The sequence below is a fragment of the Talpa europaea genome, assembly GCF_964194135.1.
Source record: "Talpa europaea genome assembly, chromosome: 2".
NCBI classification, from domain to species: domain Eukaryota; kingdom Metazoa; phylum Chordata; class Mammalia; order Eulipotyphla; family Talpidae; genus Talpa; species Talpa europaea.
Window position 1 is genome coordinate 125,258,948 of NC_140068.1, and position 26,394 is coordinate 125,285,341.

Genomic DNA, 26,394 nt, shown 5'->3' on the forward strand with positions numbered 1-26,394 from the left:
GTTATTTATGATTCGGCAGATGGGGTAAAGGAGAGTCCTGGAGCCCGCATTGGTTTTATTAGGCTTTTATTGAGCTTTACATGTAGTGTGGCAAACAGGTACAGGGTAGGCAGGGGTGCCAGGGGGCCAGAAAGCCTGCAGGCCTCCTAGCCCCTGGCAAGTCTTCACTTTGGGCTTCTCTGGCTACTTTCTCCCCTTTTCTCTTCTGCTGCTCTCCTGCTTCTGCTTCTCTGGAGCCTATCTCAATACCCCTCCCACGCCCACAGAAGTAAACCAGACAGCTTGCAACAATGTAACAACTGCAGGTGCCCCATCAGGCAAGGCAATCCTGATGGTGGAAGGGCAGAAAAGCCTGAAAACCATTTATCCTACAGCCAGGTTTCTGGTCTTGTGGTGCTTCCTTTCTTCAGTTTTTTTCATTCCTGTCCTCCATCAATAGCATCGTTTTCAGCAGTGCAGGGTCAGGACTGGATACAGTGCAGGTTTTCTGATCCCATGCAGACCGGGTAAAGGAGGAGTCAGAGTCCTCAGTGGGTTTTATGCAGGTCTTTTATTGGGGTTCACCAGGCATATGGCAGGCAGGGGTGTTGGGGGGGCGGGACGCTGGCAGGCCTCCCAGCCCCCAGCAAATCCTCACTCTATCTGGGCTCTCTGGTGATCTCGGCTTCTCTTTCGGTTTCGGCTTCGGCTTCTACTGCTGCTGCTGGCATCCCCGTGACGCTGCCCTTAAAAGCACAGTCTTAGCTCAGCTGAATCCCATCTACCTATGCCCACACCCTATTCCAGGTGCCCGCCATCAGGCATGCATTGAGGACAAGGATCCATCATCTATCCTGATGGCGGAAGGGCAGAAAAGCTTGATATTTTCTTTACCCTACAAGCAGGCACAACCATTTGCTGCAAAGTCCCCAGACAAGGGGCGCCAGGCAAAGGGGGCAAGATGAGGTATTTGAGGATGCCCTTTAAGAGACAGGCCAGCTGGTTTACTGCCCAACGTTGTAGATAAGAGTGCTCAGGCCCTGGCCATGCATCTTAGAAGGGAAAGAGCTGTGAGTAAGCAAACTTGTTAATTATGCCTGCATGGGAGTGTTCATTGTGTAACAGGGCAGGGAGAGGAGCACCCCAGGCCCCGCAAACCTGCCTGCTCTAAATAGGTTCTGTCATCGGCCATATCAAGACAAAACATTTAAGACTGTAATGGAAAGGAAATTGAATACAATTAGTAAACTATATAGAAAGACAAAGAATATAGTTTCTAAATCCAGCACCCAAAGTTACCCGTCCCCTCATGGGTAAAAGACCACCCGAATGGGATTGGCCCAGAGCGAGGCCCAAAAGCCTGCCACAAATCTAAAGCATCTTTTAGTGGGGACCCACAGAAAAGGATCAGAAATAACCAGACAAGTCTGGAGGGAAAAGAGCAAAATCAAAATCAAGATAAAAGCTAACATTGCTCTCCTCCCCATGGGTCTCTCAACCACGTCTGTTTCAGGACCAAAAGGCAAACGCAGTTTCTTCACGTGTCTCTCTGTTCCATGTGCCTCCTCCATGTCTCCTTCTGGCTCCATCCTGCTTCATTTCTTCTTCTGTCTCCTCTCCAGGTTCTTCTCTTCTCTTTAGCTCCACCCTCCTTTGGGTGGGGCGAGGGAACATTTTCCTGGGCACCACTCTGTTACAATTGCACCTAGACTGGAAATTCTGCTGGAATCTTTATATTCATTTGCTCAATAATATATTTTCTCATCACTCTCTTGCATATTGGTTGGGTGTTGTGCTAATGTGTGATTTTTTTTTTTTAAAGTAATATATTGTTCCACTAAGTTATAAAGTCAAGGTCCATGCAGGAGGCCAAATGCAAAAACCCACCAGGCAGCCCACCTGGGAACAGCCCACCAGGCTTCACTGACCCCCACCATAGGTCCGTGAAGTCCGCCCGGGGCGCAATAAATTTTCCCTTCCTTTGAGAAAGTTTAGCCTGGCTCTCCTTTTCTTTACCAGGCCAAACCTTTCATAAAGCTCTTCAGTATTCATTACACTGGAATCAAATTATTTATTTTTTTAAAAGATTTATTTATTTATGCATACAAGAGCTGGAGAACAGACCAGAGGTGTGGGGGGTGAGAGGATTCACCAGACACAGAGTGGGGAACAGAACAGGCAGATTGACCAAAGGACACTGCTGAGGGTAGCAGTGGGCTAGTCAGGAGAGGTCTGCTATGCCATGTGGGTTGCTCCCTGGATAGCCTGGGAATCCAGAGCAGATTGAGGCTGCAGAGGCTTCTGATTACCTCATAGGTTCTTGCGCCACCAGGGAGGTCCCTGGAATCAAATTATTTAAAATTTTTTTTTCACTTTATTTTGCACCACAAATCCCAATAGTAAAAATAGTACTGGAAGTTGTCAAGTTAGTAAATGATGGAGAACAGCAATAGAAAAAGACTGGAAAGGAGGTTCCCCAAGACCAGAAATCTGGCTCACACAGGAGCAGGGGGTAGAAGGGATTAACACAGCCACTGACACAGATCTAGAAACCAAGATCCGTAGGCACCAAAGCCTAGATTACAAAACAGAAAATCCAAGCAGGTATCAGACTGCTGTCTAGAGCACAGGCCCAAGGGTAAAGATATGGAGATTGAGCCCATGGTGGAATCTCTGGTCGCTTTCAGATTCTGCACAGTTATCCATAGTCAGCAACTAACCCAAAGGCTCACAAGGAGTGGCCCCTCCCCAACAGAAGACTGTATTAGTGCGGTCTCTGCACAGGCTGGGGTAGCACTCCCTCTGTCCACCTGTGACTATGCAGGTGCCTCTTTTCACCAACTCTCTCCTCCGCAGGGCAGCAGCCTCCTGCCTGCCCATGACCTGTATCATGCCTGCACTTCTCTTCATTGACCTCCCTCAGTGGAGGCAGCTCTCCTCAAGGCCGCCCACTTGCAACCCTGCAGGCCTCTCTCAGCAAACCTGTCCCTTTCTGGGCAGCTCTTCCTGCCCACCTGTGTCTATGCAAATATCCTTTACTCTTCTGTCCCTTTCCCTAATAAACCTTTCCCTAATAAACCTGAGCAGCCCCGATATAAAAATGGGTTGCCTGGCTGTGGGTTCTCACCTGCGCGCATAAAAGGGACTTATTTGTACTCCACTACAGGCACACACAAAAGGTTAATAAAAGGGAAAGGGAAATGAGGAAATGTACAACTCAGGGAGAAAATAGGGAAATAAAGTCTTTAATGCGTCCTACCCTATTCGCCAACCTGGAAACACAAAGGCACTCTCAGAGCTGGCCAAGCGCTGCCAGCTGGCGGAGAGCCAAAAAAAGAGCCCCCCACCAAAGCCCACGTGTCTGGTTTTATACCAAACCTGGCTGCTTAACCCCACCCTCAGGTCCCAGCCACCTTCCCTTGGGTAGTGATGGGATTTGGAGTTCCCAGTGTCTTTGGCTTTGGCCTGGGGTGGGGGTGGAGTCCACAAAGCCTGTATGGAATTAGCTTTAGGACATCCTTTTCCCCGAAAAAAACCTTCCCTTTAAATATAACTATTGTCTCTGTCTCGTGAAGAAACTTGCCTGGGGAACTCTCCACGTACCGCTGAAATGGGAGCCCTGGTGACATCTTTCCCAGAGTGACCCCAAGGATCCCTCACTCCAAACCCACTGACTCAAAAACTCCATCATTAGCATATCATAGGTTATTAGTATTCTTTTTTAAAAAGATTTATTTATTTATGCACACAAGAACTGGAGTACAGGCCAGAGGTGTGGCAGGTGAGTGGATTCACCAAAGACAGAGAGTGGGGAGCAGAACAGGCAGATCTACAGAAATCCACTGCTGAGGGGAGCAGCAGGTGAGGCAGGAGAGGTCTGTGGTGCCATGTGAGTTGCTCCCTGGCCAACTTGTGCTGCTGCAGCTACAGGTCACTTCACAGTGCTGATGCTTAACCCCTTGCGCCACCAGGGAGGCCCCAGGTTATTTATATTCTAAAGTAAAGAAGCAATAACATCTTTTAAAAAGGTTTTATTCTAGTAAAGTAAATATTTAAAGCTGTAACCCACGTAACAAAATTATACATGGGATCCGTAATAATTTGTGAGACTGAACAGAGTTTCTGAAAGAAAAATGTTTGAGACTTGCGGACCCAGTCCCTGGGCCTGGACTCAGGGACACGGTGTGACAAAGGTCTCGGAGCAGGAGAGGAGGGGGCGGCAAAGTCCCAGTCTCAGGGTGTGGCTGTCTGGGTCTCAGTCCCCAGCGCGGGGTGCTGGGCTGGAAGGTGACTGCTGGGGATTCGCCCTCTCCCCTCGGTTCCGCTTCTGGGCTCACAGCCTGGGCGGGTCCTCCTGCCTGGATACTGGTGACTCACCCCAGGGCTCACTCCCCATTGCCTGGAGGTCTCCAGAGCAGCCAATCAGCAGCCCCGCGGCTCCCGTTCCAAAGCCCTCGCCCGCCCGCCGGGACTCCGTCTCCCCAGCCCGGGTGGAGGCGCGTCCTGGGGGATGGGGGCGCAGCCCTCCTGCTCCTGCTCGCGGTGGCCACGGCCCCGAGGGAGACCCGGGCGGGTGAGTGCGGGTCGGGAGGGGACAGGGCGCTCCCAGAGGCGGGAGCGAGGGCGCGGGCGGGCGTGGGAAAGGCGCGACCTCGCCGCCGCCCTAGTTGTCCCCCCACCTCGGCCCCGCCCCGTCCTGGCCCCTTTCCGTCCCCCGAGACCCCAGCCTCCTCTGGCCCCCCGAGTCCCGGCCATTTTCGTCCCGCAGCCGCTTCTCACTCTCATTCATCTTTCATCCACTTTCTGTCTCGTGGGCGCCCCCTGGGACTCGAGCCCCCAAAGGGGAGAAGAACAGGCCGGGTCTCCCCTCCCGCCCCCAGGCCCCCACTCCCTGAGGACTTTCTACACCGCGATGACCCGGCCCGGCCTCGGGGAGCCCCGCTTCATGGCCGTGGGCTACGTGGACGACACGCAGTTCGGGCGGTTCGACAGCGACTCTCCGGGCCAGAGTGCGGAGCCGCGGGCGCCCTGGGCGGGGCAGGTGGAGCAGGAGGAGCAGGAGGAGCAGGACGGGAGGACGCGGATCCTAAGGGACCGCATACCTTGGTTCCGAGCGCACCTGGACGCCCTGCACGGCCTCTACAACCAGAGCGAGACCGGTGAGCTGGCGCGGGGCCGGGCCGGGTCAGCACCCCCATCCCCACGGACGGGGGTCGCCCAGGGTCTCCCCCTCCAGGCTTCTCTGCAACCTGCCCGGGAACAGCCCGCGGGACTGTCACCCCGTTTCATTCTGTTTAGTTTATTCCAGGCGGGAGGGGGCGTGGGCAGGGAGATCCCAGGGTGACAGGGCCGGGACAGGCTCTCACACCTTCCAGAACATGTTTGGCTGCAATATGGGGCCCGACGGGCGCCTCCTCCGGGGGTATGATCAGTTCGCCTAAGACAGCGCTGATTACCTGGCCCTGAACTAGACCCTGCGCTCCTGGACCACTGCGGACACGGCCGCTCAGATCACCCGGCGCGAGTGGGAGGCCCGGGGTGAGGCAGAGAAATTCAGGAACTATGCGGAGGGCAGGTGCTTGAGGTGGCTGCGCACATGCCTGGAGTCCGGGAAGGAGACTCTGCAGCGCACGGGTAAGAGGGGCCTGGAGGCCTCCCGGTCCCCCCCTGCCTGGAGTCACTGCGGAAAATGAGTCCTCTCTCTAGTCCCGAGAGGGGGGCTCCCCTGGGGTTCATGTTCTGCACTAGAGAGACTCCCAGAGACTCGGGCTTCTCCTGAAGGACAGTGAAGGGATCCCGTCTCTCCTGAGAAAGACAGACAGTCCCTGACATCACACGTCACCGGGTCCTTTTGACCAGGGGCCTGTTTGAGAACCACGAGTTTCTCTCTCAGTCTTGTTTCTGGTCTGAGAACATTGTCAGTTATGTGATTCCTGCTTTTCTGTGTCATTCACCTTCCACCCAGGTCAGGAATAAAAAGTCTGTGTTCCACTCCCTCTGCTTCATCCTACCCTGGGCTTTCCTCCTCATTCCAGAACTTTCTTAGGAATAGGAGAATCGCACAGATTCCCCAGATTAGCCTGTTTTTTACAGTTTATGCTTCTTCCTGCCACACCAGTTGTCTTGTCCATTGTGAGGATGCTCTCATGAGGATTCTTCAGTGTCCATGGAGGAAACACAAAATGACTTTTCTGATTTACCACCTCAGATCCCCCAAGGACATATGTGACTCACCACCCCACCTCTGAGGATGAGGTCACCCTGAGGTGCTGGGCCCTGGGCTTCTACCCAGTGGACATCACCCTGACCTGGCAGCAAGATGGGGAGGACCTGACCCAGGAGATGGAGCTGGTGGAGACCAGGCCTGGGGGAGATGGAACCTTCCAGAAGTGGGCGACTGTGGTGGTGCCTTCTGGAGAGGAGCAGAGATACACGTGCCACGTGCAGCATGAGGGACTGCTGGAGCCCCAAGTCCTGAGATGGGGTAAGGAGGAGGATGTGGGCACTGAGGCTGTTCTCAGGGCCATCAGGAGCCCTTCTGGAGACCTTCAGAGAGTCAGGATAAGGTCTGGGGCTCAGGGTATGATCTTCCCTTCCCTTCCAGTGCCCCCTCCTCAGTCCTCCATCCCCACCGCGGGCATCATTGCTGGCCTGGTTCTCCTTGGAGCTGTGCTCACTGGAGCTGCGGTGGCTGCAGCTGTGATGTGGAGGAGGAAGCACTCAGGTAGGGAAAGGAGTGAGGGATCTTGTCCACTGGGGCTTCCATGTCCCAGGCAGAACTTGCCCTGCCTGGTTATTGGGAAGTGCCATCCACACACATGTGTTGCCCAGAGGGCATTTGCTCCAGTCCCCCCTCACCTCCTTTCTTCTTTTTCCCCAGTCCTGACCTGGGTCTTTAGTCCCAGTTCTGGAAACTTCCCTGTGGTGCAGGATTAGAAGATTCCTTTAGGCTTCTGACCTGACTGCTCCCTGGTCTCACATGATTTTTCTACCCACAGGGAGACAAGGAGGAAGCTACACTCAGGCTCTAGGTAAGTGTAGATCAGTGGTTTGACCCTGAGCCCCTGGGGACAGTGTAAATGGACTCCATGGGGGAGTCACCCTCATCTGTCCCTCCTGTGGTGTCATCTCTTACCAGGTTCTGTTTTGTTCTCAACCAGGCAACAATAGTGCCCAGGGCTCTGATGTGTCTCTCAGCCCCTAAAGCATCTTTTAAAATGAATGTGATGAGGGCCCTCCACGGTGGCACAGTGGGTTGAATGTAGTGCTGTGAAGCTGTCCGCAGCCTCCGCAGTGCAGGTTCGATTCCCGGTCAGCCAGGAAGACTCCCACTTGGCAGGGCAGACATCTCCTCTCTCGCCCGCTGCTTCCCTCAGCAGTGCTTTCAGTCCGTCTGTCTGTTCTGCTCCCCACTCTGGTGAATCCTGATTCACCAGATCTGGTGAATCAGGTCTCTGGTGAACCCTTTCACTCTCCCGCGACTTGGGCCTGTACCCCAGCTCTTATATAAATAAAACAATTTTAAAAAATGAATGTAATGAGGCTTCTGTTGTTCACACCCTGGACAGCACCTGGTATTGTGCAGAGTTTGCATTTTCAGTCTCTCCTAGGTGTGATGGTGTCACTGTTCTTAACTGTGATAGTGAGCATTTGTTCATATTTTCACTTTTCTATGAATACAGTTGCCGTTTGTATAGAAGTTTTGTACATTTTTGCAGATGAGGTGCCATTCATTTATTACACTATTTTTGTCCTTATTAAAATTGGGTTATTTCTTTCTGATCATTGAGTTTTCGGCATTATTTGTAGATACAGTCCTTTGTCAGATTCGTGATTTGCAAATGTTTCCCCCCAACTCTGTGACCTGAACTCCTTTACTGATGGGAAAACGAACACTATTGCCCAGACAGGAGCATGGAGATACATATATTTGGAAGAGAAAAGATAAATTGCTAGGTTTTGAGCAGATACTGGCTGATTGGGGTGTTGGGGGTGGAGGGGAATGACTTATGCGTATCCTTGAGTGTTATTTAAATGTCCTTGTATGAGCATGAAATATGCTTTCTAAAGTAAATTACACTTCATTCCTCAACTTATAAAACTCTTCACACATCATGACCAAATCACGTGTTAAGACCAGACTGACACGTGGGTTACAAGTAATGGACCTGCTCGTCATAGTTGCAAAGTCATGGTTTCCCTTTATCATGACCAAACTAGGTGTTAAGACCAGACTGACATGTGGGTTACAAGTAATAGACCTGCTCGTCATAGTTGCAAAGTCATGGTTTCCCTTGTGTCCGTTCTTGGGGTGTTGGACACATGTGTAATGTCCTGTGTCCATCATGAGAATATCATACAGAGTATTTTCACTGCCCATAGTGTCTTCTGTGCTCCAAGGAAGCAAAAGCAAAAAGAAACCAGTGGAATCACATCAGACTAAAAAGCTTCTACAGAGTGAAGGAAGCTATCGTTAAAATGAAAAGACAGTATCAAATTGGAGAAACTATTTGTACATCATCAATCCAACATGGATATAATATCCAAGATCTACAAAGAACTCCAAAACAAGAAAACACCTCAAAACAGAGGAGAGGAGCTAAATAGGTACTTTTCTAAAAAAGATACACATGTGGCCAATAGATATATGGATACAAGTTTATCATCATGTGCTGTCAGAAAAAATGCCAATTAAAACCACAATGAAGGCCTCCCCTGGTGGCACAGCGGGTGAGCACTGGGCTGCGAAGCTGCCAGCAGCCTCTGCAAGCCAGTTTGATCCCAGGCCACAGGCGAGGGTCCCACATGGTGCAACAGACCTCACCTGCCCCTCCTGCTGTTCCCCTCAGCAGTGTATTTCTTCGACAGCCTGCCTGTTCTGTTCCCTGCTCTGGCTTTGGTGAATTCTCTCACCCTCCTGCGCTTCTTACTGTACCCAGTGCTTGTATAAATAAATAAATAAATCTTTAAAAAATAAATAAAACCACAGTGAGTTCCCACCTCACATCTGTGAGAATGACCCATTGAAAGGTGTGGAGAAAAAGGAACTCTGGCACATGGTGGGTGGGAATGATGTCTTGTCCTCTCAGTGGGCAGAATGAGGGGTTCCCTGGACCTTCAAAACTGCACACTCTACATGGGATATGCCATCAGCTGCATAAAGACAAAACATACACTAAAGTGTAAGACCTTCAATAGAAAAGAACTTTAATACAATTACTATAAAATAGAGAATCAGTGTGAAATAGAGAGAGAAGAAGAGAAAGAATATAGTTAGTATAGTTCCCAAGTGAAGCACCCAAAGTTACCCGTCCCCTCATGGGTCAATGCCCAGCCAAACAGGCTGGGCCCAAAGCAGGCCCACTGGGGCCCGAACGCCTGCCACAAGGTTAAGGCACCTAGTGGTAGAGACCCATGGGAAAGGGTCAGGAGGGGCCAGGCAAGTCTGGAAGGAAAAGAACAAAATCTAAATCCATGACAAGATAACAGCGGTCATTGTCAGCCTCCCCATGAGTCTCTCACCCATGTTTTTAATCCCTTTCACATGTCTCTTTCCATGTCCCCAACTCCATGGCACAAGTCCAAGTGAGAAGCAAGGCGTGGTTTCTTCTTCACATGTCTCTCTGCTCCATGCACCTCCTCAGTCTCCTTTCCCCATCTTGCTCCATGTCTTCCTCCTCTTCCTTAGCTTCTCATCCCTGCTCAGCCCCACCTTTCCTTAGGCGGGGCGGTAACTTGGTACCTCCGTTTTCTATGGATAGCACATTGGTCCTGCCCCTATGGGGAAAAAAAAAATGAAGGTTCCTCAAAATAGACCTGTCATATGGTCAAGGATCCCATTCCATGGTATTTATCCAAAGAAGTTAAAACACTAATTCCAAGGAATATGCACCTCCTACAGTCACTGCGGCACTGTCTACTATAACCAAGCTATGGAGACAACCTAAGTGCCCAACGGCAGATGAGGGGATAAAGAACACAAGCTATACACACTATGGAATACTACTCAGCTGTGAAAAAGATGAAATATTGAATTTGCAACAACATGATAGATATGGATGGGATTATGCTAAGTGAAATAAATTTGAAGGAAAAAGTTATATACAGATGATTTCATTCATATTTGGAATATAAAGAAACAAAGTTGGGACAGATGAAACTAAACCAAAACATATTCTATATATATGACTGTAGAACTGAAGCTATGGCTGGGGGTAAGAGTAGGAAACAAAGTAGGAAGAGGGCCCGATGGACTGTAGTGAAGACTACGGGTGCCCTTAGGGTGGGTGTGATGTGGTAACAAACATCTGAAGAGATGTGACCCTTGCCTCTGAACACATGCAGTGTGTAAACCAATGCTAACCTGAACTGAATAATACAATGAGGGGGAAAAGAAAAGAAAAAGGTAAATTGTCTCCTCTATTGGTCACTGACCTCAGGACTTGGCCTTCGCCTCCTCACTGCCATGCAGGGTGAGGGGCTGGTTGCCCACAAGGGCAGAGGCAGGAGGTGCAGGGACTCCTGGGGCTGCCCAGGCACTGCTGAGTAGAGACACTGCAGAGAGGGAGGCTCTGAGGGGACCAGAGACAGAGGGTCAGAGTACCCCAGTGCTGAGTGAGGGTCTGGTTCCCAAGGAGAGGGGAATGTGCGCATGTGTGTGTGTGTGTGTGTGCGTGTGTGTGTGTGTAACAAGAATGACAGGGTACACAATATAAAATGATGGGAAGTCAATTAACATCAAGCCCCAGAATAAAGTAATTCAAATTTCACACAGTGTAAAGAGTGTCAGAACAACACCCCAATAAATACAGTTCCATGGAGAAGGAGCTTCTGAGTGGGACTGAAAAAGCATTGGACCTGCAGAAGAGGAGGAGGTTTATGGTTGGCTTGAGGTGTAAGGAGCTGGGCGGGACCCCTCCTCCTGTCCTGGCCCCTGCTAGGATGTGGTGGCATCTTCACCCCTGACAGCTCACTCATTACCCGAGTGTTAACATTATCAATGGTCCACTGCATTCCCAAGATGTCCTCCTGAAAGCATCCCCATTGCATAGTCCCAGCCTCTCTGCCTCAATCCCCACCCTCACTGCAATTCTCCAGGGTCTCACCTATAGGGGCGGAGATACACTTCAGAGCACAGGGATGTGGCTGCCTGGGGGAGAACACAACAAAACTTGGTGAGAGATGAGACCACAGGAGAAACTGATGAGAGTGACTCTCTCATGGGCTCCATCTACGCCATTCCCAGGGCTCAGGGATCCAAGCCTTGACCACACTTACTTGCAGCCTGAGTGTAGCTTCCTCCTTGTCCTCCTGTGGGAAGAAGCATCAGGTGAGACCAGGGAGTAGTCAGGTCAGAAGTCCTAAAGGAATCTTCTAATCCTGCACCACAGGGAAGTTTCCAGAGCTGGGACTAAAGACCCAGGTCAGGACTGGGAAAAATGAGGAAAGGAGATGAAGGGGGACTGGACCAAATGCCCTCTGGGCAACACCCGTGTGTGTGGATGGTACTTCCCATTAACCAGGCAGGGCAAGTTCTCCCTGGGACATGAAAGCCCCCAGTGGACAAGATCCCCCACTCCCTTCCCTACCTGAGCACTTCTTCTACCCCCTCACACATGAAGCCACCTTGTGTCCAATGAGCACCTCTAAAGAAAACCGAGCTGGAAATGAGGACCACGGCAAGGATGGAGAACTGAGGAGGCGGCACTGGAAGGGAAGGGAAGGTCAGACCCTGAGCCTGAGGCCTCGGTCTGACTCTCTGAAGGTCTCCAGAAGGGCTTCTGATGGCCCCGAGTCAGCCTCTGTGCCCACATTTCCCTCCTTATCCCATCTCAGGACTAGGGGTGCTATCAGCCCCTCATGCTGCACATGGCACGTGTATCTCTGCTCCTCTCCAGAAGGCACCTCCACAGCTGCCCACTTCTGGAAGTTTCCAGTCCCCACTGCCCCCCCGCCTGGTGTTCACCAGCTCTGTGTCCTGGGTCAGGTCCTCCCCAACTCGCTGCCAGGTCAGGGTGATGTCATCAGGGTAGAAGCCCAAGGCCCAGCACCTCGGGGTGACCTCATGCTCAGAGATGGGGTGATGGGTCACATATGGCGATTGGGGGGCCTGAGTAGGAAGAAATGGAAATTTAATGCTTTTTGTTTCCTCCGTGGACACTGAAGCAGCCTCATGTGACCATCCTCCAGTGGAGAGAACAGTGTAGATGGAGGGAGGGGCACAAACCCCAGAAACCAGCCTGGTCTGGGAGTCCGGGATAGCAGGTGAGAGCCCAGGGTGGGATGCAGGTCTCTGAGCATTTTGTTGCTGACCTGGGTGGAGGGTGATGACACAGACAGGCAGGAGTGAGATCTCCAAAAATGCTCTCTGACCAAAAAACAAGATCTCGAGAGAGAAACTCATTGCTCCTACGATGGCGCCGGTCAAAAGGATCCAGTGAAGGGAGATTTCATGGGTGGTCTCCCCTCTTTCTCAGGAGGAACTGGATTCCTTAACTGTCCTTCAGAAAAAGTAGGAGCCTCCAGGCCAGTCTCCATCCCAGAGCTGGAAAACGTGGCCGACAGCTCCCTCTCTGGCCAGAAGGGGGCGCTTCCTCACCATGATTCCATTTCCCTGCGGGGTGCGCGCCTCAGGGAGATCAAAGGCCGCAGCCCTCTCACCTCTGAGCTGCGGCGCCTCCTTCCCCATCCCCAGGAGTCTGGGGGCTCCTCCCCGCACCCGCCCCCCAGGCTGCTCCCGTCCTGCTCTGCCCGACCTTCCCCCTCCCCCTCGCGCCGGGGAGCTGAGCCGCGGGCCCGCCGGGTCCAGGCGCGCAGGTCCCCGCCCAGGGCGCGTCCCCGGCGCCGTCGTGGGGAGCTGGTCGTGCCCGCGGGGGAGGCGCCGTCGGGCCCCGCGTCGCAGCCCAGAGTCCTCTGGATCGTGGGAGACCCTGAGCCCGCCCTGCAGTCACCCCGGGGTCTCCCGCCCGCACCCGATCTCCCGCCCTGAATAATCCCAAACTTAAAAGAAACCTAAAGGGTGAAAGTCCCGCGGGCTCTTCCCTGGTCAAGGGGCCTGGCAGGGGCCACGGCCTCGGGGGTCACGGGGCCCCGAGACTCGGGGCGGGGGGTGGGGCGGGAGCGGTGACCCGCCCCGGCCCGCGCTGCTCCCCGGCCCGGCTCTGGCTGCGGCGGCCGCGCGGGGCCTCCAGGAGCGCTTGGAGCCTCCGCGCCGAGTGTCTGCGGAGCCGCGTCTCCTCGCCCGACCTCCCGCCCCGCCCGCCCGCCCAGGGGCCCGCGGCTCCGCGCTCTGGCCCGGGGAGTCGCTGTCGAACCCCGAACTGCGTGTTGTCCACGTAGCCCCCGCGATCCACCGGGGCTCCCCGAGGCCGGGCGGGACATCACCATTTCTAACACCCTCAGAGAGGGGGAGCCTGGGGGCGGGGAGGGGTGAGAGCCAGGCGGACCCTCCTCCCGGGGCAGGTCCTGAGTCCCAGGGAGATGGGGCAGGGGAGAAAGTGTCCAGGAGGGAGGGAGCTCCAGAGACTGAACATGGGCAGCGGGTCCAGAAGGGGCAAGACTCAGGGGACAAAAGGAGGAGGCAGGGTGGGGGGACAGAAAGGGACCAGGACTGAGGGGGCCACGGGGGTGACAGAGGGGCCTAAGGCAGCAGCTTCCTCTGCAGAAGCCTTTTCCCTCCACCCTGCACTCACCAGCCCAGGGGTCTGTCTGGGCCAGAGCCCTGGAGAGAAGCAGCAGGAGGAGGGTTGGGGGCCCCATGACCAGCACTGCTGGGGTCTGGGGATCTTCTAACTCTAGGCTGGTGGGTGGAGACTTACCTGGGCAGGCAGTGATGCTGACTGGTTCTCTGGGAACCTCCAGGCTCTGGGACTGAGAACTGGGGAGGAGTCACAAGTGTCCAGGGCCCAGCAAAGGTGGTGGAGACAGAAGGGAGGCTAAGGGGGCAGTGGGGTATCCCCAACAGTAACCTTCCTGCCCTAGACACAGCCCTGGGGCCTGGAATTATGAGAAGCAGACTGGGGACCTGGGGCTTTGCTCTGGCCCCTCCTCTCCTCACCCAAAGCTTCCTCACCCTGTCTCCATGACCCAAGCACTGGGTCTGAGATTCTCAGTCATTTTCCATTCCGGATCCGTGTCCACTCTGACAAATTAGGGAGGACGCCAAGTATAATCTTGTTTAGGAGGTATCGCTCCCCATACTTACCACACTGGGAATAAAGCTGAGTTTGATCATGTAGCTGTTTCATTTAGAATAATAGTAATAATCCAATACCTGTTAATAGATAATCAATAACCAATGCCTGTTAAATAACTTCTTTTAATCAGGGCAATGGGAAGAGTGGATCTTTCACGTGTTTTATGTTTGCAGTTGTCTTTCTTGTCTGTCTCATTGTTTTTTCTTGTCTGTCTCATTAGAAGACAGTAGGATTTTCATGTTTCCTTCTGCATTTAGCTGTGGTTCTGGTTGAAGTCTATGAAAAAATGTCTACAGCCTCACACAAATATGTTGAAGTAGTGTTTTCACATTATCGTGAATATTCCACTTGGATACTAAATTAAATCTATACAGGTGGTATTTTCTCCCAGGTTATTTGCAAAGTGAAACCTGAAACAATATCATTAAATATTTCTTATTCAGTTACATTTCCATAGTTCTCTCTTGCATAAAACTAACTGCAGTTAGTTTTAATGTGTGATTTTTTTAAGTAATATATTGTTCCACAAATTATAAAGCTCTTCAATGTTCATTACACTGGAATCAAATTATTTTTAAAAAAATTATTTTATTTTTCACCACAAATCCAAAAAGTAAAAGTAGTACTGGAAGTTGTGGTAGGACACAATTTTCCATGATTCTGTTTTCTTCTGAGCACTTATATTTGGTCAAGGTGAAGTTACTCTCAGTTAGCAATTGTCAGTTGATTTTCTCAAAGGAGCACACACTCATTTTCAGGACAATGTCTGCTCATTAACCAGATCAAATAGCCACAGATTTTATCATTCATTCCTTCATGTGAAGATGGTATTGACTACAAAAAAAGAAAAACAGTCTAATTCATCTCATGCAAATATTTTCCTTGGCACATGGTAGTTGGGGACGCAACAGGAGTGTTGTGTGTGCACTTGGGTGTCATCGCATCAGGTGCTGTAAAATGTGGATTTGAGGATGACAGAATAATGAAGATAATTTTTAATGCTTCAACCAAGACACTTTGAAAGACACTGCCTTTGAGTTGTGTTTCTGAGGTAAGAAGTTGTGAAGAATAACTGCAGTTAGTAATATAAGCTCCATTTTTAGTAAGTTTTACCTCAGCAGATGTCAAAATAGTGAAAAAGCCAATGGTGTCTTAGTGACGTTTAGAAAATAGTTTTGACCTTGTGGCTCCTGTGACAGGGTCTGGGTGACTTCAAGGATTCCACAACCACACTTTGAGAAATGCTTTTCTCAGTGAACCAGGGAGCATCTCCCAAGTGTTCTCTGCATTTGCCTCCTCTTCACTTCCCAGAGTCCCTCTCCCTGGCGGGCTCCTGCCTCCCCAAGCTGCCTCCCCTGCAGACACAATGGCAGCAGAGAGAGGACCCTGGAGACATGGAGCTTGCACTGTCGTGAGAGATGGACACTGAGTAAAGGTGACAAAGACACGTGTAAACCTGACCTGAGCCAAGGGCTGGAGCGTGTTTACTATGAAAGTAGAGCAGTAGGAGTGCTTCTATTATTTTAAATAATATCAAAAGATGTAAAAAAAAAAAAAAAAAAAAAAAAAACCAGGGCCTCCGTGGGGGCATAAGGTTTAAATCTGAGTGCTATCACTTCTTAGACCTGAGTTTGATTCCTGACCGGGGAACAACCCACATGGGGCAGCAGACCTCTCCTGTCTCACTCACCACTCCCCTCAGCAGTGGATTTCAGTGGATCGGCCTATTCTGCTCCCTACTCTGTGTCTGGTGAATCCTCTCACTCTCTGCACCTCTGGCCTGTACCCTAGTTCTCGTATGCATAAATAAATTAAAAATGAATCCAAAAACAAAGAAACCAAAAATTACATGCAGCATCAAGTACAAGATCCATCTCAGACCCAGTAAATAGCAGAGGCTGGGGACCCAGTGGTGGAGTAAGTGAAACAGACAATGGGGCACTCAGTCAGCAGGAGTCAGGCTTTGTCGTCAAATAAGTTTGATGTCAAACTAGTGAGGGTCAGTCCACCATCCAGTGCTGCCAGGCCAGGAAGTCTAGGCTGGTCTGCAGCCCCAGCCAGTAGTCAGGCACCACCTGGGAGACTCAAGGTATAGCTTAATCTAGCCCTTTGTTTAATTTCCCTATATCCATATCTAAGTGATGTTTTTGTCTTTCTCCTTTGGGCTTATTTCCATTAGCTCCATCCATGTTGCCCCAGATGGCATGAGTTTATATTTCTTGATGAGTAATATTCTATTATCAATGTACGACCCCTTCCACAGCCTGGCTACTGTAAATAGTGCTGCAGTGATCAGGGGGTGCCAATTTCCTTTGAAGTAGTGTAAGGTCCTCTGCTGGTGTGCTGGCACCTGCCACCCTAAAGGGAGCTGAAGTCTCTGAGGGCACCTGCTTACTCTGCACAGGGGATTCCAGGAGGTTAGAAGTTCTTCAAATAGAACTTTTTTCTATTTATATAAGCACTGGGTAAAGTCAGAAGCACGGGAGGGTGAGAGAATTCACCAGAGCCAGAGCTGGGAGCAGAACAGTTAGAAGGACCAAAGTATATTGCTGAGGGAAGCAGCGGGTGGCAGGAGAGGTCCTTCAAGCCATGTGGGACCCTCACCAGCGGTCAGGGATCGAGCCGGCGAACCAGCGCTGCAGAGGCTGCGGGCAGCAGAGGCAGCAGCTTCCCAGCCCAGCACTCAACTGCTGCACCACCAGCAGAGGCCCCCAAGGTGGTTGTTTCCAGACTGAAGTCTCTTGCAATTGTGCACACGGTTGAGAACCACAGTGATGAGTCCCCTACCGGGCACTATCCTTCCATCGGCTCTAGCCTGTAGGCCCCTATCGTATGGGTACTGTAATGCTCCAGCCCTTGGTTTTGGCTTTGGGGCTTTTTGGCGGCTCTCTTGTCTTAGAGCCCGGGCAGGTGGGTGCCACTGCAGCCTATCCTGGCATCCCATCCTCATGCCCCATGAATACCCATTTCAGCTGGGATCCCAGCCGGTGTCAGACACACCAAGGGTTAAAAGCTCTTTATGAGTTGCTGGACAACACCAACAACAAACAGCTCTTTCAGACATGAGGCCCGGAGCCTTTGGTGCTCCTTTCAGGTGATGTCAGACACCGACTGGAGGCCCCATCTCTGACAGAGGTCTTCATCCTCTCTTCCTCCCGCAGAGGTTGGCTCCTGGATGCTGCTTGTCTTCTTTCAGCTTCTGGCCCTCCTTTCTTCGGAGGCCAGGAACAGAGTCTTCCCCTTCTTTCTTTGGAGGTTGGAACAGAGCCCCTCAGCTCCCTCTAACCCTGGCTTATATCACTCTTCAGGGTGTCCCAACATCAAGTCTGGTTGGACTATTTTTCTTTTTTTGTGCAGAAGAACTGGGGTATTGGCCAAAGGTGTAGAGTGAGCAGAACAGACAGACTGACTGAAACACACTGCTGAGGGGAGCAGCCGGCAAGGCAGGAGAGGTCTGCTGCGCCCTGTGGGTCAGCTCCCAGCCAGGGATCAAACTCAGGCAGCAGTGGTGATGGTGCCAAGACTTAACCTCTAGGCCACCAGGGAGGCCCTGGACCATCTTCATTCTTGGCTGACTGGACCACCTGATTGGTCCTGCCCATAACCCAGGAAGCATGCAGAAAAGGGCAGCTCTGAGGAGCCACTGCTACAACAGACTTGTGGTGGAGCAGCAGAGTGGAGACCACCGCTGCTGCTGGCTCCCGCCACCAAGTCATCTCCCAGATCTGCGCCCTCAGATGCGGGGGACAGGCACGGGCCCCTCTTCCTGAGGCAGGCACTGTAGGACTTTGCCACCTTCCCAGGCCCCTTCCTTCACCACAGCAGAACTGCTTTCTAGTGCTCTTTGAAGTGAAGGGTGCTGAGGCTCAGCCCTGTTCAGTGAAGCGCGACCCAGAGCCAAGTCTGGAACCAGGATGTCTCCACGTCTCCTCGTCTCTCCCCTACTGGCTCATGCCTCCAGCAGGGAGGTGACCTGCAGTCCCGAGGAACCCACCACTCCATGTCAGAGCCTAGAGCACAGGTGGTCACGGACCTGGCAGGACTGCAGGGTCCTCAGTGCCCCCCAGCCCTGAGTTGGAGCCATCTCTGTCCCGGCCTAAGGACCTCCCTCCCGGAGGCCTCCGAGCCCTTCCCAGCTAGTGCAGGCCTTACCAGCTCCTTCAGCTCTGCCAGCTTCTCTCGTAGCTGGCCGAGTTTCATGGCCAGCTCGCTCTTGGTGTGTTGCTCTGTTTGGAGGGAGCCGGTCACCTCCATACTCTGATGGGCCAGGACAGACAGAAGTAACAATGAGACGCCACCCAATACAGCTGGAGACCCAGAGCTCGGTGTCCCCTCCCACATCAGGACGAGGTCATCCCCCAGCCCAGGGCATCCCAGGCCCTTACCTTCTTGCCAAGCGCTCTCTGGGCTCCGAATCTGATCATCTCCTGTACCCACCCTCTGCCCGGGACTCCCACGTCACCCGCTCTCCACGGGGATGAACACTGCCCACCTCTACACATCAGTCTCAATGGCCACCCCCTCCAGCCTCCAGACCCTTCAGAGCCAACTGCTCCCTCAGTTGCCACATCCCACCTTGCTGCCTAGCAAAGTGTCTGCTGCCAAGGGCCCATGGGAGATGGGTAAGTGTCCAGTTGATTTTTAAAAGACAGTGGGGGAGGATGTCCCAGTCACTCATCTCTGGTGAACCTCACGCACTTGCAGTTCTGCTACAAAACTCACCTGAATCCTGGCACCTGTAACAAAAGCCCCTTTTCTCCTAAGCCTGCATTTCCTACTCCTAAGCTAAAATGAATTCATCACTTTGAAAAATCAACTGCAATGTGGACTGTTGGTCTTTGCGGGACATGCCCAGAGGGCAAGCCCCATGTTTGGGGCGGGGGTTTATTGAGGCTCTCCCAGTAGGACGGGCCCCTGAGCATTTACACTGGAGGCTTGGAAGGCCCAAATCTCACACCCCTGCTCTGGAAGCTCTTCCCAAATGACCTCTCACCCTTCACGGTGTATTGTATCTTCTCCAAGATGATAAAAATGTGCGGGAAGGAAAACAACTATCAACCAAGCAGGTGAAATAGCAGACGTGGACACACCGAGGGTTAATGATGGCAACATAAAATCAGCCAGAGGCCAAGTACCTCAACCAGACAAGCCTCGGGCATGCATGCTGGGAGAGGGCAAGCCAGAGAGGGGGTCTCGGCACGGCCTCACCTTCCTCCTGTCCAATGGGGGGAGCGCTACACCATTGGAGCGGTTAAGGTCGGACACAGCACCTGCAGAATGTCCTGCATCTACAGGAGGTGAAAAGAGAAAAACAAGGGCAAGGAGCGGAAGAGAAAAGTGGCTTAGAGAAGACAAGAAGGTCAGAGAAGGAAAGAGAGAGCAGCTCTGGACGATGGATGCTGGAGACATGGGTGAGGGATCATACCATGGCCTGTGTCTTCTTTCCAAACGGCCACTCACCACCTGGCCCGAGGCAGAAAGCAACGTGAACCAAGAGATGATCAAAGCTACCAAATCAGTCTGGAAGACACTGATCTGGCCCAACAACTTCATCTTCCAGTTGAGGAAATTGAGGCCCGGGAAGGACGTGACTTTCCCTGGAATTACCCAGCAAGCAGGTGGCAAAGACAGACTCCCACCCCAGAGGTCACCTAATCCCAAGCACCTGGGGATCATCTGTGCCGCCCTAAAGGGAGAGGGTGTCCTCACTGACTGGCTTCCCCTTGAGGCTGGGGATGAGGGAAATTGCCAGAGCAAGAAATCCATAGCGACGCCTTGTACTGAAGGCTCACTGCGCACCAGGTCCCGCATGAAGGGATGAATGCACAGTCAACTCACGGATGCTGCCTAGATTTAAGTAGAGCTGTAGCAACCTGACTCACAGGTGAACAAAGAGCTTAAACAGTGTCGACCCAAATCAGATCCCCAGCAGATCTACGGAGAGGCCGCACTCAGACCCAGGGTTCTTACCCACTTCTTTCATGCTCTTCACCTCTCACTGAGCTGCCCCTGGAGCACCCCCTGTCCCAGGAAGCCTGGCTGAGCAAGACTTACATCTTCAGATGACTTACAACCACTGGAAGTGGTTGTCTCTGGCCTACCGCCATGTTTCTTCTTTTTTTCTTAACTCCTACAGGAGACCCCAAGGTGTTTTTCCTTTGGTAGTCTCTCAGCTGTGGAGAGGAAAAAGAGAGTTGAGGCTCACGAGAACGGCAAGCCCCTGTACTCACACCCCACTTTACAAGTTAGATTTGCCATCTGACGTCATGCCACCAACATCTCCACCAGGTGCTGTGAGTAGTCCCCCGTCCCATCCTCCCAATGACAGAAGAAATGGACTGATAACTTGGTTTAAAGAAAAAATGTTTAGGAATTTTCACTCAGTCTTCAGACTCGAACTTCCGGGATGCCATGACTCAGTAGCTGCCAGCAGGCAGCGCTGCTCAAGCTCCTGCACCAGTGGATGCTCATGGCAGGAGGCAGTGAGGGGACAGCCAGGGGCACAGCCAGGCCCATTTCAGAGCAATCTGTTACAATCTCACATATGTCTGCATACGTGCACTAACACAGAAGGCTTTTTTTTTCTCAGGAGACTCAAGCAGAATTGATGCTTCAGTCGCCTGTTTATCCTGTGGTGAGCTGAGCAACCCATGTTGAGACGACTGGGGGAAGATTCCCAACTGGGAAGGTCAGTTTGCTGGGATCTGATCCACAGAGGGTAAACAGATCACTCCAAAGAGCACTGATTGGGGGGCACTCTGGCCCCAGGGTCATAAGGAATTAGAATGTGAGATGGAGGAGTCAGACAAAAATTGGAAAGTCTCCGTGGAGAAGTAGAAACCCCGCAGAAAACCAAACTAAACAATTCTTCCCAGTGTCATCCAGAGCGCTTGTCAACGCTTCAAGTTTACTAGGGAAGTGTAGGCTTTGTAGGCGCTCAGTGTTTAAAGGTGGGGTACAGTACAGAGCAAGCGAGCCTGAACCCTCTCCCAGGGTCGGGTCTTGGGTCCCCTTCAAGTTGGTAATCTGCAGCCACAAGAGAAACCTGAAAGGGGGTTAGTCCTGGGGGCTGGGGCAACAAATCAAGCACCCAGCTCTTGATGTGACATAAGGATGGTTCCCAGGGATTGTGAGGGAACTACCTTCCACCCCTTGCCCCGCCATGCACATTCGCCGCTCCTCTTTGTCCTGGGCCAGCCCGTTAATGAACCCCTTCTCTCGGTGCTCCTCCCTCATCACTGCTCTCTGGTTCTGGCAGTGAGCCAAGGGGGTGGCTCAGGCCTGGTTATGAGGGTCTTCTGCAGGGATGCGAGAATATGTGTGGAGAAGGAGTTGGTTAAAGGTGGTAGGAGACATTTCCTGAATGTGAGCCTGTGTGAATTTCAGGAGGCAAGGAGCAAAAAGAAAAAAAAGGTGATCATTAGTATTGGCCCCAAGAGTGGGAGGAGCCATGACACTATAGGATTTTGAAACCATGTCAGTGGGGAATTGGAGCCCCCAATTTCCCTTTCCATGTCTTTGCGTAGTTTCATGAAGGCTTCCACATTTTGTTCTACAATCTCTGATTCATTGATACAATAACAACATTCTTCCCTGAGGAACAGGCAGGTGCCCCCCTGTTAGCCCTTAACAGGTCCAGAGCCCGCCGGTTTTGGAGCATGGCCTGTGCCAGGGAGGGGAGCTGTCTTTGTGATGATGCTAAAGACACAGGGGTTTTTTCTAAGGAGGTATCTATCCTTTAACTGAAATGTTAGAAGTGCAGGAATGAAAGCCGACAAGGGCATCAGTTTGCTGGCAGGGGAGGCTGTGATTGGAGTCCCATAGGGGGACTGAGAGTTGGGGAGTCTGGCAAGCAGCGTCCGTTATCTTGGTCATAGTGGTATTGAGATTAATTGGAGCTGCCGCCAGTAGAGGCCTCTGAAGGGAAGCACAGAGGAAACAAGAAAGGTATTAGATCCAAAAGAGTTATGTAGGAATAGTATAGCGTTTTGTATTTTACGAATCCAGGTTGAGGGTGTCTCGGTCTTTTCTGATGATGTTAGCTGATTTTGTAGGACTTGCTCTGAATGGAGGATGTCCTGGGAGACTTGGACTGTGGCATTTTGTGTCGGGACATAGTCCCTTGAGATGGGAAAATGTTGCCATTGTGTAGGAATGCCAGCCAGTGTACCCTGTGGCTTGGACTCCCTGTACCCAGCGTAGGTCCCAAGGACCTGAAATAGAATAGTTAACTTGATTCGTATTGAAACCCGTATTATGACAGATGGAGAGAACATTCAGCCTTTGTCTGGAAGGTGCACTGCACATGACGGGCAAGGGCACCCCCCATATTCTTTGTAGGTATTCTTGCAATGATCTAAGGTTTGATGGTAAAAGAAAGAAAACATGGTGTTCATAGTGTTGTTCATTGATGAAAGAGTTAGGGTGAGAGTGATGGGTGCTGTGCATCCGGCCTGTGCGCACTCTGCAGTACCCACCAAGTGGGTAGTCTCCTTGGATCCTGAGACAAAGGTCTCCTTAACTTTGAATTTCCACACATAGGACACTGGGCTAGGGGAGATTTTGACAAGAAATGCGCATCCTAGTAGGACCCAGGTTACAACATACATACTGTTTGTCTTCGGGCGCACGTTTGACCCGAGAGAGATGGTACCAGGAGGGGTCTCCCAGAGGTGTTACCGCTATAGGCGTGGTGAGAATGACTGTGTGCGGACCAGTCCTTGGAGGCTGCAGTAGCTTTGGCTAAAGCGATTTGAGCAGAACTTGGTCTCCTGGATGCAGTGGTGGGGAAGGTCAGTTGAGGAGGTCGAGATTCAGGCAGGACTGGGTAAGTACTGGTCTGCGTGTTCCCGGAGTAGTCGCAGAGCTCTCAGGAAAGTTTAGTCAGGTGACCCTTGATGAGCCCATTGGCGCGCTCCACTTTCCCTGAGGATTGTGGGTGGTGGGGAATGTGAAGCTTCCAGGTGATACCCAGAGCTGCGGAGACCTGCTGAGTAATCTTTGAGATAAAAGCTGGACCATTGTCAGATAGGACAGATGTGGGGAGGCCAACGCATGGGATAATGTGGTTAAGAAGGGCCTCGGTTACCCCCTGAGCCGTTTCTCTAGCTGCGGGGAAGGGCTTGACCCAACCTGTTATTGTTTCAACCGTTGTGAGCAGATATTTAACTTTTTTGCGACTAGGGAGGTGAGTAAAATCAACCTGCCAATCCTGTCCGGGTAAGTGTCCACGCAGCTGGTGAGCTGCAGAAGAAGGAGGTTGGCGAACTCCCCCTTGAGGTGATCCATGAGCACCGGTTTGACGATGGGAACACAGCTGCCAGACTTTTGCATTCAAGGAGGGCTGGAAGGGCAGACTCAGGATTTGGCGTTCATTAGGCTCCTAAGTCGGAGTGATGGAGGGGACAGATAGAGAGAGAATAGGACCAGGATCTGCAGCAGAGTGAGTGGTGGGAGCCCTTGTTGCTGCATCAGCCTTGTTATTCCCTGTGGTCACGTAAGAATTGTCCGTGTGGTGTCCTTCACAGTGGATCATGGCAACTTCAGTTGGAAGCTGCAAGGTCGCTAGAAGCTTAAGGGCAAGTTTAACGTTCATGATGGGGGACCCCTGGGTGGAGAGGAACCCCCTTTCCTGCCAAATCGCAGCAGGACTGTGAGCCATAAGGAAGGCATATGTTGAATCCGCATAGATGGTGACTTTCTTATGGTTGCTGAGGGTCAGGGCCCCGGTAAGTGCTCTGAGTTCTGCCTTTCAGGAGGTGGTTCCTCCGGGCGGCTTTCCTGCCTCGATGACCTGATCGAGGGTAACCATGGCCTAGGCAGCCCTCCGCTGACCTCGCGCACCTTCGCAAGAGCTGCCGTCTACAGACAGAGTCCAGTAGGCATCTGACAAAGGGGAGTCGGCCAAACCCAGTCTGGAGGTTTGCATTTCGCCCAGGATTTCAGGGCATGAATGAGCGGCAGAAGGGGGGCCAGAGACAGAAGAGGGGCTGGGTTGAGAGAAGTTGACTGAGTGAGACTCGCCAGAGGGTTTTCGATAAAGAGCACGTGGAAGTCCTGTGAGCCGGCAGGAGTGAGAGTGGAGAGCGGGCGGGGAGACAGGAGGGCCTGAAGGCTGTGCGAGGAATGTGCTTGGACAGGTCTTCCCAGAGTAAGTTTGAGGGGTTCCCGGGTGAGTAGAGCTGCCGCCGCCAGGGCTCTAAGGCAAGGTTGCCAGCCCCTGACGGTGGGATCCATCTGCTTGGAGAGAGAAGCGACAGGACACAGGGCTGGGCCCAGAGGCTGGGAAAGGCCACCTGCCGCCATACCCCGATGTGCGTCTGTGCACAGGAGGAAAGGCTTTTCTGGGTCAGGAAGGCAAAGGACAGGTGCCCTAAGGAGGATATGTGTGAGTAAAAGGAAAGCCCTGTAGACCTCCCCGGGAGATTGGAGAAGTCCTTCGAGGGAGGCTTTTGCTGTGTCGTACAGTGGCTTGTCTAGGAAAGCAAAACTAGGGATCCAGTGACGGAAGAATCTGACCAAACCTAGGAAGGAAAGGATTTGTTCTGCCGATTCAGGGGAGGGAAGGTCCCGGATGGCCTGTTTGCTGTCCACCGTCAGCTGTTTGGAGGAAGGAGTTAGTCGAAGACCCAGATAGACGGCTGTGGGAACTGAGAGTTGGGCTTTGGACAGGGAGACACGGTATCCTTTTGAGCCCAGGAAGGTGAGGAGTTGTGCAGTGTGTTGCTGAGATTGTGGCAGAGAAGGTCTGCAGAGGAGGAGGCCAGCAACATATTAAAGGAGAGCCCAGAAAGGAATTGGACTTTCCTGCTACCTTGACTGTTACCCTGGGCTCCTTGAAGTTTATCTGGGTCGATGAGTCCGGGCCTCTTCAGTCCTCAGCTGCCGAACCGAAGACCGCCGGTGGCAAGAGTTGCAGGGGCTGGAAGGACTGGTCCACCGCAGCCAGGCATGGAGGGACAGTCGCTTTTCCAGTGACCCTGGACGTTTCAGATGGGGCATGGTCCTGGCAGGTGTTGGGGCATTGTCTGGACCAGTGGCCTTCTCGACCACATTTGAAGCAGGCTCCCAGCGGTGGTCGGTTGGGGGCCATGGGGCCCGTTGTCGTCCTCTGTCGGGCGGCAGGCACTGCGGTGGTTGGAGGAACATGGCCTGGTGGTCTCAAGGCCCTACCAGGGCCTGAGCTTGAAGCCCAGCCTTCTGAAGACTACGGAGGTCCCTCTCTGCCCTGTCCTGTTTCTTCCGGTTTTTAAAAACTGTCAAGGCCATATTCAGCAGATCCTGGATAGGCGTTTGAGGACAGTCCTCAGCCTTCTTTAAAAAAAAAAAAAAAAAAAGATTTATTTATTCATTTACACTAGAACCGGGGTCCAGGCCAGACACGTGGGAGGGTGAGAGGATTCACCAGAGACAGAGTGGGGAACAGATCAGGCAGACTGACGAAATACACTGCTGAAGGGAGTAGCGGGCGAGGCAGGAGAGGTCTGCTGTGCCATGTGGGACCCTCGCTGGCCGGCCGGCATGGAACCGGCACTGCAGAGGCCTCGGAGAGACTCACAGCGCGGCGCTTTGCCATCTGCGCCATCAGGGGAGTCCTCTCAAACTTCTTAAGCTTCTATCTAATGTCAGGAGCTGACTGAGATATAAAATGGGTAGCCAGAACTGTTGAGCCTCCATTTGAGTCAGGGTCAAGCCTGGTATGGCGCTGGAGCGCCTCCGTCAGGCGACTAAGGAAGGCAGCAGGGTTTTCTGAGGCAGACTGGGTGATCTCCCTGAGCTTAGCAAAATTTACACTTTTGTGCACAGCCGCTTGGAGACCAGCTAGGAGACAGGTAATAAAATGGTCTTGGTGAGTCCTGCCCCGGGGGCCCTGCCTGTGTCAGTCTGGTAGCCCCACCCCAGCTCTGGGCTGGGAACTGCTGCAGAGCCTGGGGCCATGGTTGAGTCAGTCACAGGTACCTGATCTGCTTGGTCTTGGGCGGACCTAAAAACCTGCTCCCTTTTGTCAGAGGTCAGGGTGGAAGAGAGGATCACATGTAATCATGACAAGTAAGGTCACAGGCTTGGGTAAGATAAGGAAACTCTTTGGTGTAGGTGGTGGGATTGTTAGTGAAAGAGCCAAGAAGCTTTTCAGTCTGGGAGAGACCAGACAGAGAGAAAGGACCACGGACCCTAATTCCTCCTTCATTCCCCGCCACTTCCCTGAGGGGACCCAGAAGAG

The 26,394-nt window shown here is 52.3% G+C and overlaps 1 protein-coding gene across 1 annotated transcript in view; it reads left to right on the top strand.

Moving 5' to 3' along the window:
• Positions 1-940: 940 nt before the first annotated feature.
• Positions 941-26,394, top strand: part of LOC311188313 (class I histocompatibility antigen, Gogo-OKO alpha chain-like) — a gene marked incomplete at both ends in the record, with an annotated part of 197,602 nt that continues 172,148 nt past the window's right edge. The window contains 2 exons of the mRNA XM_084259435.1: positions 941-945; positions 5,288-5,410. Coding sequence (XP_084115561.1) covers positions 941-945; positions 5,288-5,410 — 128 coding nt within the window. The remainder of the gene's footprint in view (positions 946-5,287; positions 5,411-26,394) is intronic.